This window comes from Taudactylus pleione, unplaced genomic scaffold (genome assembly GCF_031769625.1).
Source record: "Taudactylus pleione unplaced genomic scaffold, aTauple2 ptg000012l, whole genome shotgun sequence".
NCBI classification, from domain to species: Eukaryota; Metazoa; Chordata; class Amphibia; order Anura; family Myobatrachidae; genus Taudactylus; species Taudactylus pleione.
In genome coordinates, this window is record NW_028284415.1 from 5,554,625 (window position 1) to 5,572,967 (window position 18,343).

At 44.3% G+C, this 18,343-nt stretch overlaps 1 protein-coding gene across 1 annotated transcript; it reads left to right on the forward strand.

Moving 5' to 3' along the window:
- The first annotated feature begins 527 nt into the window (after window positions 1–527).
- Window positions 528–18,024, forward strand: RNF135 (ring finger protein 135). Its single transcript, XM_088468152.1, has 6 exons — window positions 528–1,056; window positions 2,316–2,411; window positions 8,156–8,386; window positions 10,148–10,310; window positions 14,006–14,107; window positions 16,042–18,024. Exons 1-6 carry the CDS (start codon window positions 532–534, stop codon window positions 16,578–16,580), a joined length of 1,656 nt encoding a protein of 551 aa, XP_088324278.1. The 5' UTR covers window positions 528–531; the 3' UTR covers window positions 16,581–18,024.
- The last annotated feature ends 319 nt before the right edge of the window (window positions 18,025–18,343 follow it).

The following is an 18,343-nucleotide window of genomic DNA, read 5'->3' on the forward strand; positions in this document are numbered from 1 at the left end:
GCCGTTTCAGAGGCGTGCATAATTAAGACGCAGCATCATAGTACACATTGTTTTACACACTGAAGCGCTCACAGTGCTTGCGGTAGGGTATGGTCAACAACAAGTGCTGCGTTCGCTTCCGACTCGATGTTACTGATTGTTGCATACACTTCCTGGAGATGACGTGGGACAGTGGTGTCTTATGACAGGCTGGTTAGCGGCTAAATACACACCGCGATCGCACGCTGACGTAGTAGGCGTGCTAATGCCTTCCGTGCGATCACGGGATTTGCTTACTTTGGCTGTGTGCGAACGCATCTAGCGAGCAGGTCTGCATCGAGCCCCCTGTTCCAACCTCCGGGTCAGACCCGGAATTTAACATTGATACAGGTGCCCTTTGCAAAAGTGACCAAGTAAAAAGGTGCTTCCAGATCCTCCCCTTCTGCTCTCTGCACTGTGCAGTCCTCACTCTCCCCTCCCTTTCTCCACACCTCTCCAGTTGCTACAACTGTGTTTCTTTCACTTTCATTTCTCATTCTCATCTTCTCAATCATGGAAGAGAAGCAGTTGCTACTGAGACTCCAGCCCCTAGACCTATGCTGCACCATTTGTTGTAATCGTTATAACTACCCCACCACTCTGTCCTGCGGACACACTTTCTGTAAATCGTGCATAGAGAAGTACTGGGAAACGAGAGCAAACTACAACTGCCTCTTGTGCCAGAAAGTCTTCCAGAGCAAGCCTGAGCTTAATAAGAACACAGATATCTCGCAACTGCTGGACACCCTGCAGGAACTGGACAGCAAAGCACACGAAGAATGTAATTCCTGCATTGGAGCTGGGGCCTTTAAACTCTGCTTATCCTGCATGGCCCCTCTGTGCAAAGACCACCTAGTGCTGCACAACGGGCAGAGACATCTGCTAGTCAATCTCATCACAACACCCTGGCCCTGCCAGCATGAAAAAGGGTTGGAGTATTTCTGTATGTCGCACAGCTCCCCCGTGTGTTCAACTTGTGTGCTGCAGCACAAAGAATGTCAGACTTCCCAGCTGCTAGAGCTATACAAAAGGAAGAAGGTATGTCACATGATTTATACTCTGTAAATGTACATGTGTAAGTGCCATACAGAAGCTCTGTGTGTGTGTGTGTGTGTGTGTGTGTGTATATATATATATATACACACACAGACATAGACACAAACAGAGACTTAAGCTGGCCACACACTAGACCAACTTACATCCAACCAGCCAACTAGTTGATTGGTTGGAATAAAAATCTGGTAAGGTATGAAAGCAAATGACAATCAGCAATTTGCTCCCAAATGCCAGAAAATGGACAAAAACTGTTGTGTGAACAAATTGTTTAGATCAAACATTTAACAAACTTGTCTGACGACCATTGTCATCTGTTTTCTGGCATTTAGGAGCAAATTGCTGATCATCATTTACTCCCATTCCTTACCAGATTTTCATTCAAACCAATCAACTAGTTGGATGGTTGGATGAAAGTTGGTCTAGTGTGTGGCCAGCTTTAGGGCGGGATGTAATAGAGAACGAGTCTGCCGGAGGTACGGGATGCAGGCTGATCTCGATCATTTTTTTAAAGTTGCAGTCATTTACAAGGCAAAGCAGAACTGGTGGTAGTTAAATGATATGGGCAGGTTGAGTGTGCCAGTAGTAGAGTGATCAGAGTAGGTAGAGGGTGCAATATGTATTGTGATAAGGGCAGATTGGGGGTACTAGTAGTAGAGTGATAAGAGCAGGCAGAGCGGTTTTAGTAGTAGAATTAAAAAAATGGATTGAAGGGTGCTAGTGGTAGAAATAAAAGGGCAGGATTAGGGTTGGTAATAAGGGCAGATTTATGGGGCATCATAGTAAAGTGATAAATAGTTGATTATTGTGGGGCAATGGAAAGTAATGGATGTTTTTGTAGGAGGGCTGGTATGAATACAGGATTATCGGGCTGTTGGAAAGAGACAATGGAAGGTGGAGACTGCAAGATGAAATGGTTATTTTAGGAAGCTTAAGATACTCAGATTCTGGCGAATGTGACACCATTGATTTGGCTCACCTGAACTGCCTTCCTTTTTTGGTTTTGGAGACCGCATTAGCCAAGATGGTATTCAGGTAGACCTTCAAAAAAAAAGCCCATCCTTGGTGGAATAATGGTTGGATAGGGATATGATGTATAGTAATAATGTAAGGCTGATTGACAGATGTTGGGTGAGGTAGAAGAAAGATCAGTGAAATAAAATAATATGGTTAAAAATGGCTGATTAATTGATGCTGGCTGATTTCGGATGGGCAGAGTGATTTTGTTTTTGTGCTTTATTAAGGAGGAAATTCAGAAGAGGATCATTGACCTGGAGCAAAATATATTAAGTAAAGAAAAGACCATAGCCAGTCAAAAGGAAATTTACTGTGAAGCCCAGGTAAGTGGCATATATTCTTTTATGACGAATAAATAAAGGACAAATAAAATAAATATAATTTTTTGTGTGTGAGTTAACATTCTGTGAAAACCCTTTGTACCTGGGAAGTAATACCTTTGTGCAATAGATGTTGCAGTTATAAATTATAAGATAAAGATAAAGCAAAACCTTAATTTCCGAGAATTTTTCGCTCGCTTTGGGTGTTGGTGCAATTTTTTGTGACTTTTGTGCGCACTCTCATTTTTCGCACTATCCTATTACAAAAGATGCAAAAACGCATTAGAACGAAAACTGTTCGTGGAGTAATCAGCGAAAAGTACAACACATTCTGGAGAAATCTATCTGTACCCCATAAATAGGTAACTGACATAGGAAATCAATCAACCTAAAAAAAGTATTTTGAGTTCTTGAATCGTGTTAAATGGCTGTTATATGCATATTTGGGAAAAATTATATAAAGCAATTTTTTTGGACAAAATAAATGCTGCAGTTAAATTTCGGGTACATCAAAATGGGTGCAAGTATATTTTGAGTCACAAAAATGCACTTTAAATTTTTTAAAAAAATACACCAGGTACAGCCACTTGCAATGTGTAAAACACCTGTACCATCCATACAGTCCCCCAAATACGAGACCCACTACTTTAATCCCATTTTCCAACACTTCATTTTTTGTCCCCAAAAATGACGTAATTATTGGCCAAATTTAAAAAAAATCTTTTTGCCTAATTTGTCATTAGGGGGGTGTCCAAAGGGTTTTGAACCAAGGGCCTGATTCAGTATGGATCGCAATAGATTATGCACGCAGGCTCACTGCGAAGATATGGTAATGATTGCAATTGCAATGCTTGCAGCAGTTTTGAGCTTGTTAAATTGTCGGGATGTAAAAACACCTTCAGAATTTCAAGCCTGCTGCTTAATAAATTTCCACTTATGTCTCTCTCCCCCACTAACTCTGTATCTTCTCCTGTAGCCCCTCCCTACTACGCTTAAAGCCCACCCTTACTCCTCATCTGCTCACCCATCTGCTAGTCCAGCCCTCTCCTCATGTGGCCTGCTCCCGCTCCTCATGTGGCCTGCTCCCGCTCCTCATCTGGCCGGCCCCCTCTCCTCGTCCAGCTCGCCCTCTCTCCTTGTGCTCTGCTGTGTATAGCAAGCAAATGCGCGCTTGAGGGGGCCCCCTGAGAGAGGGGAGCCTGGGATACGTGCCCCAGCGTCACCCCTTAATACGACTCTGCTGCTGTACTGCCTGCCCTGCTGGGAAGTCAACGCCTTCTCCCACGGAAGTCCCAGCAGGGCAGGCAGCACAGCATCAGCTAGTTTTGTTTGCAGTGCACCATCACTGGATGCAGGGAAGAGGCGTAACTAGAATTGATGGTGCCCAGGGCAAATAAACAAAAATGGCGCCCCTTGAAATCTGTTTTTTTAAATTTTGCCTTAATTCTTATGTTACTTAGATAAATACACACAGGAAACGCAAATTAGGGAATGCGAAAGCAAGGCAATCATCATTACAACAGTGATGAATACCACATGCATATTCCTCCTGTTGTGGAAAGGAAACTTAAGCTGGGTACACACTACGTACACACGTCATATGATATATCATTCCGTTGCAAATCGGAACGATATATCGTACAAATCCAGCAGTGTTCGTCGTTCGCAATGGTCGTACTTTGCATCGTCCCATCTTGTTTTACACAGCAGATGGAACAATGCAATGAACAATACCAAGCTGCTACATGCATAATGATATATTGCGCCATCGTCCACCAGATCGTGTACGGCGCGTGCAATGTATCGTTACATTGTGTCATTCCATCACTAGGTACACACATTGTATAGGGTGTACCCAGCTTTAAAATGAGTGGCTTAGTATAAGAAATAAGCACAGGCTTTGGGTAAAGGCTCAACGTACAATATCACCAGCAAAATGGCCCAAATTGTACATGACCCCAACAAGGACACTAATGTAATATTATGGGTTGTTACTGGTCATGTCCACTATATGGTACACAAATGATTTAGTCAGCCTGTATGTGCCACTATCTGTTGACTACAATTACAGTCCCCACTGTGTTCCCAGAAGGAATATATCCATTCAGCCCAAGTTCTGACCAACCAGATCTCCATCCAGTTTGGTTACACATGTAAATGGCCAAACTGAACATCAATGATGTCCTCGGGCGCTTCAGTTGAGCAGCAGGATTGCAGAGAGTATGACTATTATAATAACACTCCAGTGTAAAGAGGCCCAGAGCTGGCACAACAGAATTGGTGCATGAGGCAAGAGGAACAAGCGGGTTCCCTCCTTATACCATTACTCTCTCAGCTACTACTCTGCTTTCAAGGAGGAGAAAATGTTTACAGTGGTCTAATCCTAAATGCTAGACCTTCGATTTTGTGAGCAGTAAGAGCAATTATATCAGGAATATAGGTAAAACACACCAAATGATGTCATGGACATTTAGGACAGACATTTCTTGCTATTGCATGGGCAGAAACACGATGTGAAATAAATCACATAGGACATGCTGATATCCTAATTTTGTCTTTACAACCCAGGGTCCTGGGTTTTAGCAAGTAAAGGTGCGTATCCACTTGCAGATCTTGGAACGACAGTACGATTACAACATTGTAATCGTACAGTTGTTCCTCTTCCCCTGTAGTGCCTACACTGAACAATGGGTCTCATTCAGACCCGCTCGCGAGCGCAGGACGCGCGCAAGTGGGTCGATGGTACCCAAATGCGCATGCGCACGACGGAGGGAGCTCCGTCATGCGCATGCGCGAGACCCGGCGAGCGACGGGATAGCCGTCGCTCGGGGTCTCGCACCAAAGGGGGCATGCTGTCGATGGTGAGTGACAGCACGCCCACCAAAGGGGGTGTGGCTGCCAGACGGAGGCGTTCCCATGGGAACGCCTACCGTCTGGGTCCGGCCCCACTGACATCACTCGTGATGTCAGTGGGAGTGATTTTGGCTCTGATAGAGCCAAAATCACTCCAGGGCTTGCGGCAGCGAGACCCTACCGCAGGGTCTCGTCGCAAGCCCAATGGTCGCGATGGTCTTGACCATCGCGACCATCATCATGGACGCTCGCTATAGCTGTGGGTGGTAACCCACAGCTATGCGAGCGTCCAAGAGGCCGCTCCAAGTTGGAGTAGGAGGGCCCTGATTCAGAGCGAGCGCTCTGGTCAGAGCGTCCGGCTCTGAATCAGGCCCAATATGTCGTTCAGTGCAGGTACCCTCCATCATCCCCGAAACATGCCCAATCTGTCGTTATCGGTTGATTGACCAGCATTTTCAGGCAATGATTGATGTGGAAAATGACCAGCGGGAGCACGCATCCCTGGTCGTCTTCGCTCTTTTCATGCCCGATTTGTGCACGATTAATGAGCGATTGAATGATAACTGTTATCGTTCAATCGCTCTGTTTAATCGGCAAGTATATACGCGGCTTAACAGCATCAACACAAGATGCTCAGCTGTCCTATCAACGTATCCTCAGTCTCCTTGGCTAAATATAATATTCATATGGCTCCTATTATGTTACTGAAAGTCATTCATTTACCATGTTTATTTTATCAGACCTAATCTCCCAGTGCACCGTAGCTAAAATAATTAATGTTAACAATTTACTTTTTAATTTTTTCCCCTGTATACGGCATCCAAACAGGTGACTTTGCGACATTGGTAATAATATTTAAAATCCCTATACATCTCAGCAGTGTCACTGAGCCTCCATCTCTCCATATATCTGTCTCCCCCTCATCCAGCTCTTACCTTTTATTCTGTGTTCCATGCTCCTGTCTGTGGCTGGGGCAGGGTCCTGCTGTAACTCTACACACTCTAGCTCAGGGGTAGACAACCTGGTCCTTGACAGCTACTAACAGTTCACGTTTTTCAGACCACCTAGCTGGTGCACAGGTGTAGTCATTACTAACTATCACATTTTCAAACATGTGGTGCATTCATTCCTAACTGACATATTCTACAGATCCACAGGTATACATGAACTGTTGGTACTGTAGCTCTCGAGTAGGGAGGCCAGTCCTGGCTCATTTTTTCAATCCTGGTATTTAGGATTAAAAAAAATTTAATCCTGGGATTCCTGGGATTGAGTTGAGCAATGAAAATATTATTCTATACTTTTTCTAAGATAAACAAAATAGAATGTTATTTTATTCCTGTGGTGTGTGGGGGATGAAAGTTTTTTCCTGTGGGCCTATGCTTCTGGCCCTAAAGCCCGGCCCCATCCCCCCACAGAAATAAAAATAACTTTCATGGCCCCCCCAGCCAGCCCAGCAGCACTACAGTAAAGCTGGGTACACACGTAAAGATTTTCTGTCCAACCATCCAACTAGTTGATTGGTTGGAATGAAAATCTGGTAACATATGGGAGTAGCTGATGATCAGCAATTTGCTCCTAAATGTGCAGAAAACAGATGATAAATGATCGGTCAGACAAGTTTGTTAAATGTTTGATCTAAACAATTTGTTCAAACAACAGTTTTTGTCCATTTTCCGGCCTTTGGGAGCAAATTTCTGATTGTCATTTGCTTTCATACATTACCAGGTTTTCATTCCAACCAATCAACTAGTTGGATGGTTGGACAGAAAATCTTTACATGTGTATGCAGCTTAAGAAAAAAAACATTCATGGACACCCTCCATACAGAGTCCACTCTACTGTCCAGTCCAGAAGGCAGCACTAGTAGTCAGCACAGGCACAGCAGCACTAGACAGCAGCACACTCCAAGTCCAGGCAGCAGAACAGCCTCCGTCCTCACTCAGCCTTGCAGCCAGGGAAGGGCACTCACACCAAACTGCAGACAGGGCAGTCTGGTACCCGGCGGCGGCGCCACCCATGCCAGTTCACCGAGTTCTCCAGTCCAGACTGTGGCCCGGCACTCTCTCCTCAGGCCAGTGAGTCAGTGCTCACTGGCACTGCTCAGTTGCAGCTCACCTCACCTCCTCGGGCGGGCTGGCGTGGGGCTGAGCAGCGTGACCTCTGACGTCATGCCCACTCACCCTTACAACCTGCCCTCCGTACTGCTGCCCGCTGGCCCAGGGCAGCGCACGCTGACTCAACACTGCCTGGCTAAATTCATCATGCGGCGCAATTCAGTCCCGCAATTCAAAACCGTATATCTCAGGATTGAAAGTGCCAATCTCGGGATTCATATTTGGCCTCAAATCCCGGAAATGGCTTCCCTACTCTCGAGGACCAGGGTTGGCTACCGCCGCCTAGCTGGCTTCCTCTGCAGCTGCTCAGCCTCAGGGTGGGACAAGTGCCCTTTTTTGTCCACCCTTGTTATGCCACTAGTGCAGATGGAGTTATGGGCCCTGGAGGCAGCCCGGGCCCCTTAGAAGCTGCACCCCCTGCACCAATGGTAGTTACATGTATGTCTCCACCATGAATCTTTAAATATCTTCTTTCTTTAGGCAAGTGGCCATAAAATGAGGCACGTGAGTGCACCTAGCCCACAACTAAATTATGAACATCCCTGACTGCACAGATCCTACTTTTAAAACATTCTAAACTTTGCCTTGCAGATGTTATGATTTTGATGTGCTAGTTCCATGATCTTTACATAAAATCAGGGTTTTGTGTTTAAAAACATATTTTCTTGCTGCAGGTTGTGCTCTCCTAAATGAGCCTTCCAGTATTGTCACACAGGGACATGTATATGCTGCGTGGCTTCCTAATCTTGTTTCACTACATTTGCTTTTCACTTTCAGATATTTATTAGTGATATTAAAGATAAACTCACCAATTACTTCAGAGAGATGAGGGACTATATAGAGAAGCAGGAAAGGGCATCCTTCTGGCGAATGAAACTGGAGCAGGACACTGCGCAAAAGCAGACATCTGAAAAGATTCAGCACCTGACAGCTGACATAGATGTTATGAAGAAGAGGAGAGTACAGCTGGAAGATCAATTAGAAAATGACTGGATAGCAGTGCTGAAGGTTCGTTGGACAATATAATATTTAGAAAACCGTACGGTATTTGTTTCCGATTACTGCATTAGAACAGACATCAGATAGAGAATATAAATATTAGAGCCGTAACTAGACATTTTGGTGCCCTGTGCCAGAAAGAGATTTGGTTCCACCCCCCACCCCCCCAAAGTAGACAGGGGAAGGGAGTGGCCACACTATAGTACCCCCAATTCACATTACGCCACAAGGTAGTGCCGCTTATTTACATTGCACTAGATACCTGTAGTAGTGTCCCTGTATATATTACACTAAATCGTAGTAGTTCCCCTTATACATTACGCCACACAGTAGTAATGCCCTTTACACATTATGCCCACAGTACAAATTTCCCCCTCCCCAATTACACATTATGTCACATAGTACAACTTCCCTCCTCCCCCTTACACATTATGCCACACAGTACAACTCCACCCCCTTACACATTATGCCACACAGTACAACCCCCCTCTCCCCATTACACATTATGCCACACAGTACAACCCTCCTCCCCCATTACACATTATGCCACACAGTACAACCCCCCTCTCCCCCATTACACATTATGCCACACAGTACAACCCCCCTCTCCCCCATTACACATTATTACACATTATGCCACATAGTACAACTTCCCCCCTTATACATTATGCCACACAGTACGACCCACCCTCTCCCCATTGCACATTATGCCACACAGTTCAACTCCCCCTCCCCCATTACATATTATGCCACACAGTACAACCCCTCTCTCACAGTTCCAATTGTACATTGCAGCGGGCGGCCGGTTCCGCCTACAGGGCATGTGCGCTCTGTGCGGGTACATAGGCCGCCCCACCCTAGTTACGGCCCTGATAAATATGATGTGACTGATTAGTGTATAGGGAAGAAGTATCAGATAGAGGACGGGATGTACTAAGCATTGCATCCGCGATGCAGTACATTCTGCCAATTATCGGGTACATATCGGCGATTACATTGGGTAACTATCTAAAGATCTAAAGATGGAGTTACCCACCGGGTCCAAGCTCCCGAATGTATAGCATTCCAGAGCTTGGTACATATGGAAATGCGGCCAAAGCTCCGTAAACAGGGGTTTTCAGAGTTTTGACTGCATTTTAAGCTTTAGTACATCCCACCTAGAGAATATAAATATGACGTGACTGATTAGTAGATAGAGAAGAGAATATAAATATGATGTGACTGATTAGTACATAGGGTAGAGGTATCAGATAGAGAAGATTTTGTGATTGATTAGTATATAGGAAAGATGTGTCAGACAGAATATAAATATGATGTGACTGATTGGTCAGTGCAACCCAACAAAATGAGATTCTCACAATGATGTTAAGCTTTATTTCTGCTGATTGTTGATCATTGTAATAAGCAGTATTTTATTTCAGAGAGACAACATTTTGATATTCAAGTATTTGGGTCTTGTTAACATAAATGCAACTTTCGTCTGCTTTTTATGATTGGTTTTCATTGTAATCTTTACACTGACATTGTGTCAGAAATTTCAGCATGCTGAGCTTGAAAAATCTATCTATTAAAAAAAACATTTCCATAAATGATATGAACTAGGTGCTGTTCTACACATGAATACTCACTCATGTGTCAAAGGGCTGTTCATTGAAAACCATTGATCGGAACAAGCCTTGTGCGAAACAGCAGAAATCAGTAATTGTCGGTTGCTGGCCCTTAATTCATCGCTTTCTCTTAACATGAATCATGTGCATTTGACATCTATAGGACACTGGATCAGAAAGTAACTACAGACTGACGTCTTCACCAGAGAGACAAAACATCATTGATGAAAACAGGCTTGCAGACACAAGTAATGATATATACCGAATGAAAAAGAATCTCCTCTCTCACCCACTGCTTGAACAACTCCACTGTCCACCAAAACAAGGTGAGAATATTCCACAGTCCAGTACACTCTGAGCTGGAGAGTAGATTTGCAAACCTCCCTGATATTTCTGACTTTTTCGCTTTCAATTCCTTTGAATGATAAAAATACATTTGCATTGCCAATCCTCATTAGTTATGGATCAGAATGCAGCATTTTTTTTAAATTTGTATAAATATAGTTTATTGAAAGGTTTCAACAGATTAATAGTATCACAATCGAAACAGATATATCGAAGAAATATAAATGGATAAAGACAATAATATATCAGCAGCCATATGGTGCATACACACGGTCAGATTTTTCCTTCAGATATGAACGATAACGATTTAAAAATCGTTCAGTCGTTCATATCTGAAGGAAAATCTGACATGCCTGAACGATGGACGATTTACAATGCGCGTTCCCGTTTGTCAGATAACGATATCTGACATCTGATGTGTTTGCAGTCAGACTTGGACGATTCCATTCATTTTAATGCAGTCAAAAATCGTTCAATCGTTCAAATCGTTCAAAACTTTGGTAAAATCGTTCAAATCGTTCAATCGTTCATCTGACAAATCTGACAAGTCTGACAAATCTGACCGTGTGTATGCTCCAATAGAATAATTGGTGTGATGCTCAGAGCCTGGAATAAGAATCAGTTTTACCCAATAATAACAATATTAAGTATGCTACATATAAAACCATCAGGAAACGCCAAAATATGGGATATAAAACAATGTAGCATTCTTGTCACTAACCTTAGAGGTTGTATATTCAAAGAGATTCTGCTTGTTTAGATGTCCTGGCCTCACTATAGCACACACTTAACTTACTTGGGGCCTGATTCAGAGATGTACGCAAACCCAATGGTTTGTGTACAACAGGTTCTGCAATCTCACTCGCAGATCCCCCAAGCCACAGCATAATTAACACACTGCAGCGTTTGGTCGGCATAGCAGGGGCATCTGGCCATCGTTCCTGGAAACGGGGTCGAGTCGCCTCCATTTTCCGGGAGCAACCAGGCCAGGGTCTGCTTTGGTGTACACAGATTTCCTGGCCTCGCAGGCTGCCAGGAACCGGCAAGGTTGAGTAAAGGCTGGTACACACTGACCTCGTTAGCGACAGGACCCGGCAGGGTGTGCATACACACTTGCCATGGCGGCAGAGACGGAACGATTGTGGGGGCCATGCTGCATTCGGCAGCATGGACCCCGCTGAATAAAAATAGACACAATTCAAAAAAAGAGACAAAATATTCCTGTTATGGGGCACTCATGGATTAATGATATAAAGTGACCCATGAAAAATTGTTAAAACATAACTTTTAATAAATCCTTAAAAAAAGGTCAGCAAAATATTTAAATTCATCAAATAATTTGTTTAATCGTATTCATTGTTTATTATATTGTAAATATTTGTTTATTTTGGTTATTTTAATAAAATAGTGTATTCGTGAATTAAAAATTCATGTTCCCACAACCACTGACGTAACTACCGTAGGTGCAGGGGGTGTGGCTGCTATGGGGCCCGGACAACCTCATCCGTAGCCATGGCCACGTCTTTCTGCGTGTGCTGCGCCTCCATCTCTCCTCATTGACTGATACTGGGAGGAGGCATAGCCGCCTCCTCCCAGCATCAGTCAGTGAGGCGAGATGGAGCCGACCGGGAGAGAAGGTGTTCCCTGCCCTGCGCAACACACGCTGAAGGAGGACGCGACCACCAGAGGTAAGTCGAACAAATCAATAATAGTTGTGGGCAGGGGAGTAACTAGACCTGGGGGGCCCCATAGCAAAATTTTCACTGACCCCCCCCTAGGTTTTCCCCTACCCTCAGTCCCCGGACTTCCTCCTCACTACCCATCCCTTCGACTTACCTTTGATGATCACATCCTCCTTCAGGGCAGGAACACCTTCTCTCCCGGTCGGCTTTATGATTATTTCAGGCACTTCCTACACTTTCAGTAGACTAATAAGGTGAAACATTACTGTTGTGGACTAGTACAAGTACTTTCGGGCTCTCTACTTCTACTGTTCTATTCTTCCTCATCTTATTACCTTTTCTATACAGATCCTGCAAGAGTCTCTTCTCCCTCAGATTATTACTCTGCCTATACAGGCAGGTACTCTGCTAGACTCTTTGTTCCCTCAGTTTATTACTCTGCCTATACAGCCAGGTATCCTGCTACACTCCTCTCCCTCAGATTATTACTCTGCCTATACAGCCAGGTATCCAGCTACTCTCTTCTCCCTCAGATTATTACTCTGCCTATACAGCCAGGTATCCTGCTACTCTCTTCTCCCTCAGATTATTACTCTGCCTATACAGCCAGGAATCCTGCTACTCTCTTCTTCCTCAGTTTATTACTCTGCCTGTACTGCCAGGTATCCTGCTACTCTCTTCTCCCTCAGATTATTACTCTGCCTATACAGCCAGGTATCCTGCTAATCTCTTCTCCCTCAGATGATTACTCTGCCTATACAGCCAGGTATCCTGCTACTCTCTTCTTCCTCAGATTATTACTCTGCCTATACAGCCAGGTATCCTGCTACTCTCTTCTTCCTCAGATTATTACTCTGCCTATACAGCCAGGTATCTTGCTACTCTCTTCTTCCTCAGATTATTACTCTGCCTTTACAGCCAGGTATCCTGCTACTCTCTTCTTCCTCAGATTATTACTCTGCCTATACAGCCAGGTATCCTGCTACTCTCTTCTTCCTCAGATTATTACTCTGCCTATACAGCCAGGTATCCTGCTACTCTCTTCTTCCTCAGATTATTACTCTGCCTATACAGCCAGGTATCCTGCTACTCTCTTCTTCCTCAGATTATTACTCTGCCTATACAGCCAGGTATCCTGCTACTCTCTTCTTCCTCAGATTATTACTCTGCCTATACAGCCAGGTATCCTGCTACTCTCTTCTTCCTCAGATTATTACTCTGCCTATACTGCCAGGTATCCGGCTACTCTCTTCTTCCTCAGATCATTACTCTGCCTATACATCCAGGTACCCTGCTACTCTCTTCTTCCTCAGATGATTACTCTGCCTATACAGCCAGGTATCCTGCTACTCTCTTCTTCCTCAGATTATTACTCTGCCTATACAGCCAGGTATCCTGCTACTCTCTTCTTCCTCAGCTTATTACTCTGTCTATACAGCCAGGTATCCTGCTACTCTCTTCTTCCTCAGCTTATTACTCTGCCTGTACTGCCAGGTATCCTGCTACTCTCTTCTCCCTCAGATTATTACTCTGCCTATACAGCCAGGTATCCTGCTAATCTCTTCTCCCTCAGATTATTACTCTGCCTATACAGCCAGGTATCCTGCTACTCTCTTCTTCCTCAGATTATTACTCTGCCTATACAGCCAGGTATCCTGCTACTCTCTTCTTCCTCAGATTATTACTCTGCCTATACAGCCAGGTACCCTGCTACTCTCTTCTCCCTCAGATGATTACTCTGCCTATACAGCCAGGTATCCTGCTACTCTCTTCTTCCTCAGTTTATTACTCTGCCTGTACTGCCAGGTATCCTGCTACTCTCTTCTTCCTCAGATTATTACTCTGCCTATACAGCCAGGTATCCTGCTACTCTCTTCTTCCTCAGATTATTACTCTGCCTATACTGCCAGGTATCCTGCTACTCTCTTCTTCCTCAGATGATTAGGTATCTCTGATTGTTTTTGTCATTTATTCATTTATTGTTATTGATTCAGTGCTTGAAGACACGTTGGTGCTGCCTACTGAGCCTCCAGCATCCTGTACACAGGAAATGCATGTAAGAGTTGCAGAGACTGGTCCAAGGAAACTTCTGCAGTGTAAGTGTAACATCTCTCTGTTTGGGTGTATATGACTACGTGGATATCTTTAATTATCTTCTAATGTGCACCATATCAGATTTTATAACTTTACTCTGCTTGCTTATGGCTATAAGACTGTTATACAGTAGGTAGGTGTATCTTGATTTCATCACACCACGTAACTGACAGGCTTATCACTAAGAGCTATTTCATGTAGAACAGGGAAAGCACAGACTACTTCATTCCTATATACATTCTGACCATAGTGATCCTTCTATCTAGGCCTTAGTTATTACACGTAGGCCTAAGTCCCAGCTCCGCTGGAATTCTTATGTTTCCATGTATCATGCATAGACCCACCAGCCATAACATTAACCCACCTGCCTAATATTGTGTAGGTCTCCCTTGAACCGCCAACACAGCACTGATCCATCGAGGCATGAACTCCACAAGACCTCTGAAGGTGTCCTGTGTTATATGGCAGCAAGACATTAGCAGTAGATCCTTTAAGTCCTGAAAACTGCAGGGGCCACCATGACTCGCACTTGTATTTCCAGCACATACCACAGATGCTCGATCAGATTGATATCTGGGAAATTTGGAGGACACCTTGAACTCTTTGTCATATTCCTCAAACCATTCTTGAACAACTTTTGCAGTGCAGCAGGGCGTATTATTCTGCATCAGGGAATACCGTTGCCACCAGGGGGTATACTTGGTCTACAACAAAGTTTAGGTAGGTGGTAAGTGTCCAAGTAACATCCACATGAATGCCAGGACCCAATGTTTCTCAGCAGAATATTACTCAGAGGATCACACTGCTTATGCCGGCTTGCTGTCTTCCCATAGTGCATCCTAGTGCCCTCTCACACGGCCGTCCAGATTATGTAAAAAAAAAACGGGATTCATCAGACCAGGTCAACTTCTTCCATTGCTCCATGGTCTACTTCTGACACTCACGTGTCCATTGCAGGCACTTTCGGCGGTGGACAGGGGTCACAATGGGCACTCTGACTGGTCTGCGGCTACGCAGCAGGCTGCGAGGCACTTTCTATCATAGCCAGCATTAACTGTTTCAATAATTTGTGCTACAGTAGCTCTTCTGTGGGGTCAAACCAAACGGCCTAGCCTTCGCTCCCCATGAGCATCAATGAGCCTTGGGCACCCATGACCCTATCGCTAGTTCATTGGTTGTCCTTCCCAGACCACTTTTGGTACTATAGGTACTAACCACTGCATACAGAGAATACACCAGAAAACCTGCTGTTTTGGAGATGCTCTGTCCCAGTCACCAAGCCATCACAATTTGGCCCTTGTCAAAGTCGCTCAGATCCTTACGCTTGCCCATATTTCCTGCTTCCAACACATCAACTTCAAGAATTGAGTGTTCACTTGCTGCCTAATATATTCCACCCCTTGACAGGTGCCATGGAAAGATAATAAATGTTATTCTCTTCACCTGTCAGTGGTTGTAATTTTATGGGTGTATATCCAGTGAGTCAAAAGTATAGGATAGAACGCATTCCCAGCCAGCTCCAAACTGGTGCAGAGCTCAAATAGTCGGAAAGTGGCTGGGGACCAGTAGTAATGCATCCTCTCTATACAAAATTAAATTGAATGTCTCCACTGCTTCTCATAATGATGTGCAATGCTGGGCTTACTCTGTAGCTTAGTGGCATCGACTTCGCCTAACTCCTGCCCAGTCTAATCAAGCTGCTTCTCCTCCACAAATGTGACCATATTGCTCCGCAAACCTCTGTACAAATTGATAAAAAGATGGTCAGAAGCTGAGCAGCAGGGCTGCAGTTTTTCTTTTTGTGAATGACCACTGTCTAGATATGACATACACAAAGAGTGCTTGCTACTTTTCCTTGTTTCCAGAGACAGAAATTAAAAATAAACAAAATATAAAAAATGGACAGTATTTTGAATAACATATTTACTAATTCCAGGGGCCACCAGTGTGTCTTTTGATGAAGATACAGTCAACAGTCGCCTGTCTCTTTCTCCAGACTTTAAGATGGTGACAGTGACGGGTAAGAATCATACCTACCGAAAACATGCGCGGAGATTTAAAAACTGTCAGGTCCTTTGCTCTGAAGGATTCTCCACACAATGCAGCTACTGGGAGATCAGCACAAATAACAGTGGTGAATGGAGCATTGGGGCTGCAGCATTAGAGATAGAGAATCATGGATTACTTGGCCGAGACCACTTATCCTGGTGTGTAGAATGGAGCAAGGAACAATTATCTGCGTGGAATAACAATGAAAACATCAGGATAAATGTACTCAAACCTTCTGTGGTGGGTGTGCTTCTTGATTGTGGAGAAAAGGTCATCTCGTTTCATTCTATTACAGCTGAAAGTGAGATACTACTTCACTCCTATAAACTGAATTTCCAGACACGGGTATACCCTGCAGTTTGGTTATATGGTCTAAAGAAAGGGAATTCATTGACCATATGTGATATTAATAGGGCAACTGAATGAGCCCTAAGTCAGTGTGTCTCCACATCATTATACAATATATTATAGGTAATGTGTGTGCAATCCTTCACAAGCCAGGTTGGCCTAGAGATTCTCCCAAAATATCAGGCCACTTATTTAATGTCTGTGGCATATCCATTTTGATTTCTCTGTCACCTCATTCATGTGTTGTCAGTATAAAAAAATGCAAATAGTAAAGATATAGCATTAGAATTCAAGCTACAGACTGACCAGGACCACTCATAGAGTGCTGAGAGTACCTTTGTGGGGAGAAAATCAGGGAGCAATAATGTGCCCTCTCCATGCCTTTATCTAATTTAAATAGTCTCGCAACATGAAATTGTGTATTTTGGTTTAGTACAAAAATGGACGCTGAAAAATGGATGATCCACACTAGTTAAGTAACACCCTCAGACCGGTGTGCTAGGGGATTCCTTCTATCAGGTGCATGGTGCACTTGCAGGCAAAGTCGCTGAGGCAGAGTTGAACGTGTGCCTGTTGGCAGAGATAATCCTGCGTGTTTTTGCACTGTGCATGTCCTGGAACGGAGCACACGAAAGTATGGGCACCTCAGAAGTGCGGGCTATGCAGAGTTGGACATAAGTGTAACTGTTTACATTTGTATCTTTTGCACCTAGTAACGGGTAAGTGCATGTGTGCATTGATAGAGAGTAGTACCAAACCAAGCATACAGGTAGGGGGCGGGCACTCCACAAGATGCGCATAACTCTGTTAAATGTAAATATGTGACATTATTTCTGTGCAGTACTTTGTGATAGGTATGACCGATTTCCATTGAACTCTGGCCCTGATTCAGAGCCGGTCGCTCTGACAGAGCGCTCGCTCTGAATCAGGGCCGGTCTTTTTTTTTTTTTTTAGAACTGCCTCCTGGCCGCTTGCATAGCTGTGGGTGACCACCCACAGCTATAGCGAGCGGCCAGGAAGATGGTCGCGATGGTCAAGACCATCGCGACCATCGGGCTTGCGACGAGACCCTTGTGGTAGGGTCTCGTTGCCGCAAGCCCCAGAGAGATTTCGGCTCTAACAGAGCCGAAATCTCTCCCACTGACATCACTCGTGATGTCAGCGGGGCCGGCTCCAAATGGAGGCGTTCACATGGGAATGCCTCCGTTTGGGCAGCCACTCCCCCGGCCCGCCCACCAAAGGGGGCGTGCTGTCACTCAACATCGACAGCACGCTCCCTTTGGTACGAGACCCGGAGCGACGGATTGCCCGTTGCTATCCGGGTCTTGCGCATGCGCTCTGGGCCACCATCGACCCGGCTTGCGACCAGGTCTGGATCAGGCCCTCTGTCTCAGGCCCAAAATAGTTGCGTGACTTCAGAAAAGACCATTTGCTGTTGTAATTAATATTTACTGTTTAATGCAATATCTTATTGTTTCCAATTGAATATAAAATGTAATGCTAATAATAAGTGTTTCATGAAGTTGTTGGTATTCTAATAATAAACAATAAAGTTTTCTCAATTGTTCAATCCATTAGTAAAGTGTTTAATTTAGAATGATTGTTGCATGTATGACGTTGTAGTTGTTATGATTGAAAGAGTCTAAAAAAGTCTGAGGAGATGGCTATTTATAGCCGAATGAATATTGGACAAATGTTCTGTGAATAATGCATTTAGAGAAGAGTTGTTACCTCCAACTAAAGGCCCCCATACATCAGCAATTGATTGCAGCAATCGTGCAATTTGCAATCAATTGTGTATAATAATCTTTCCCTTTTTCAGTTGATTGCAGAATTGCCAC

What these genes read in the sequence shown, in the direction of transcription:
- RNF135 (XM_088468152.1), top strand. Translation starts at nt 532, where the DNA reads ATGGAAGAGAAGCAGTTGCTACTGAGACTCCAGCCCCTAGACCTATGC. An exon ending in AAATTTACTGTGAAGCCCAG is followed by an intron (nt 2,412 to 8,155) that starts GTAAGTGGCATA and finishes TTTCACTTTCAG; the next exon opens with ATATTTATTAGTGATATTAA. An exon ending in CCACTGTCCACCAAAACAAG is followed by an intron (nt 10,311 to 14,005) that starts GTGAGAATATTC and finishes TTATTGATTCAG; the next exon opens with TGCTTGAAGACACGTTGGTG.